The sequence below is a fragment of the Portunus trituberculatus genome, chromosome 44 (assembly GCF_017591435.1).
Source record: "Portunus trituberculatus isolate SZX2019 chromosome 44, ASM1759143v1, whole genome shotgun sequence".
In the NCBI taxonomy this organism is placed as follows: domain Eukaryota; kingdom Metazoa; phylum Arthropoda; class Malacostraca; order Decapoda; family Portunidae; genus Portunus; species Portunus trituberculatus.
In genome coordinates this window covers 17,081,559-17,084,058 of record NC_059298.1, presented here as the reverse complement: position 1 = coordinate 17,084,058, position 2,500 = coordinate 17,081,559, and the positions used below count along the sequence as shown (strand labels likewise).

General features: G+C 45.6%; 1 protein-coding gene across 7 annotated transcripts in view; it reads right to left on the bottom strand.

Annotated features, from left to right (window-relative positions):
* The window catches only part of LOC123518544 (protein C-ets-2-like), a 283,895-nt gene that overhangs the window by 160,923 nt on the left and 120,472 nt on the right, over positions 1 to 2,500 (bottom strand). Inside the window, exon 2 of one of the 7 annotated variants that reach the window (XM_045279362.1) lies at positions 1,266 to 1,914. The exons of 5 other annotated variants lie outside the window; for them this stretch is intronic. In XM_045279362.1, the coding sequence (XP_045135297.1) occupies positions 1,266 to 1,641 (376 nt within the window). In that variant the 5' untranslated portion in view covers positions 1,642 to 1,914. Of the gene's footprint in view, positions 1 to 1,265; positions 1,915 to 2,500 lie in introns of those variants that run through there. One more of the 7 variants, XM_045279363.1, reaches the window with a different exon arrangement.

Here is a 2,500-nt window from a genome sequence, read left to right as displayed (position 1 = left end):
GAGGAAGCAGTGAGGTGAGACAAGGCGCCTACACAAGAAGGGCATGGCTACTGGCTTTAACACTCCTGACGGAATGACGGCAGCTTCTTAACCGAGTCTGTGCCTGAACTACAAAACTCAGCGACATACAGGGGATGATTCCTTGAACAAATAACTTATCGGGCACAATTTTCTTCAACGCGTACAGATGGTTAAAGCTCAGACGCCACGATAACCAATCTACATCGGTGCAGCACAAGGTGGTGTTACGAAGTCTACGTCCAGCTTCGTTACGGCCCCTTCCATTCCAAACTTTCCCTCATCAACACGCTTCTCTATTCAGCCAGGCACGTACATCAGTGTCGTGTGTTGCTGATTGTCATGGCAGCTCGTGGTTATGGTAGTGCGGTAATACACGGCTACACACACACACACACACACACACACACACACACACACACACACACACACACACACAGCCCGGTAGCTCAGTGGTTAGAGCGCTGGCTTCACAAGCCAGAGGACCGGGGTTCGATTCCCCGGCCGGGTGGAGATATTTGGGTGTGTCTCCTTTCACGTGTAGCCCCTGTTCACCTAGCAGTGAGTAGATACGGAATGTAAATCGAGGAGTTGTGACCTTGTTGTCCCGGTGTGTGGTGTGTGCCTGGTCTCAGGCCTATCCGAAGATCGGAAATAATGAGCTCTGAGCTCGTTCCGTAGGGTAACGTCTGGCTGTCTCGTGAGAGACTGCAGCAGATCAAACAGTGAATTACACACACACACACACACACACACACACACACACACACACACACACACACACACACACACACACACACAGAATACAGTAACAATGCAAAATACTAGTTTTCTGCAAATGACTTGTTATAGTATTGCTTCATATCGTCGTAAGCAAAGATTAACTCTCCCAATAAGCGTTTCACACATACACTCACACACACACACACAAAAAAAAAAAAAAAAAAAAAAAAGGAAGGCCTACTAATTCGCTCAACTCTATATGCGAAGCTGCTGGATGAAAGACTGGCATGCACAGAGTAGGCTGATGTCTCGTAGTGCTTTCTTATTTTAGATCTTCTTTGCTGAGGTAGTGTTTGTTTTCGTGACAGTTGGTATCGATAAGGTATCTACTACTGAGTATGTCTGCTGCTGCTGGTGTGTCAGGGTTGCCTACTATTGTGGAAGTATTCTCTGTAGCATTATTTCTGGGTTAAATCTAAAGAAAAAAAAAAACAGAAAAAAAAGCGAGACGCCCCAATACTCACTTGTATTATTAAGGATCCGATGCGTGTCCAGCCAGACTGACTTGAAATCATAAAGTTGTTCCGAGTTTTTCAGCTTGACGGTGCGCACCAGGATGGGCACCGAGCAGGCCACCTTCCCTGCCTCCTGCATTAGAGTCATCGGAGCGACCCGCTCCCTTACGGTGTCCAGAACAGTTGCAAAGGAAACCGGACCAGGTGAGAGGGGAAGGAGCTGTGGCGGGGGAGCCGGAGGGCGAGGAGGGCGTGAGACGGAATGGCAGGGATACTCAAATTCTGACGAGTTTTGTGAGTGTTGGCGATGGATGGACGCTCCGTGCTCACTGGTGTGGCACAGAGCGTGAGTGATAGGCGACGGGGGGCGTGTCGTGGCGATCATATGTGCAACAGAGAGACTTGATGCTCAGATGTCAAGCAGAGATGTAGATAGATGTGTAGGAGCACATGGGAGGGATTGGTACTTAGACGAGCTACTCAGACAACAGTGCCGTGATGAGAGTGCCAGATCGGGTAAACTATTAGTGAAACTCGATAACCTTAATAAGTTCTTTTGATCGGTTTCGTTTCTTTTCCTTTTCAGTAATTTTTTTATATACTTTTTTTTCATAAATGTCTTTCTCAAACAGTTATTGTTAAGAATATCATGTTGCTTCTGTCACAAAAAAATCAAACATGTATATTTTCATTTCTTATCATAAGAAACGATCGTGAATGTAACGCTGCATAAAACACGTCTTTCCTCACAGATGCAGGCGAGCTGGAGGGGATTAATTAACCAGTACACCAAGGGAAGGTTGGAGAGAGTAGTTTGTCCTGAGCAGTGCCAAGACTCAGACATGCCTCGGCGACTACAAGTATATGCCACATATCTCTCGTATCAAAAACATTCAAAATTGAAAAAAAAAAAAAAAAAAAAAAAAACGTATCAAAAGAATAAAAAGGAAATTGTTTACAGCAGAGCCTCGGAGGGGAGAATGGAGAGTGCACGTGACAGTTGACTTTGTTGAACCAGTGTTTATTGTTGTGTGTGTGAAGGACATCAAGGGGTGAGGCGGGAAGGGCGGACCAGTGAGGGACAGTCGATGACACGAACACTAATGAACTCTTGGCCGCTGCTTTGTGTCTGGAGCTTTTGGAACCACGAGCCGGGAAACAAAGTGAAAGAACAAAGGAAAAGCTGCTTGTTTTAAATTATACAAGCTAATCAAAAGTAAGAAACTGTTGTAGGATAATAAAAA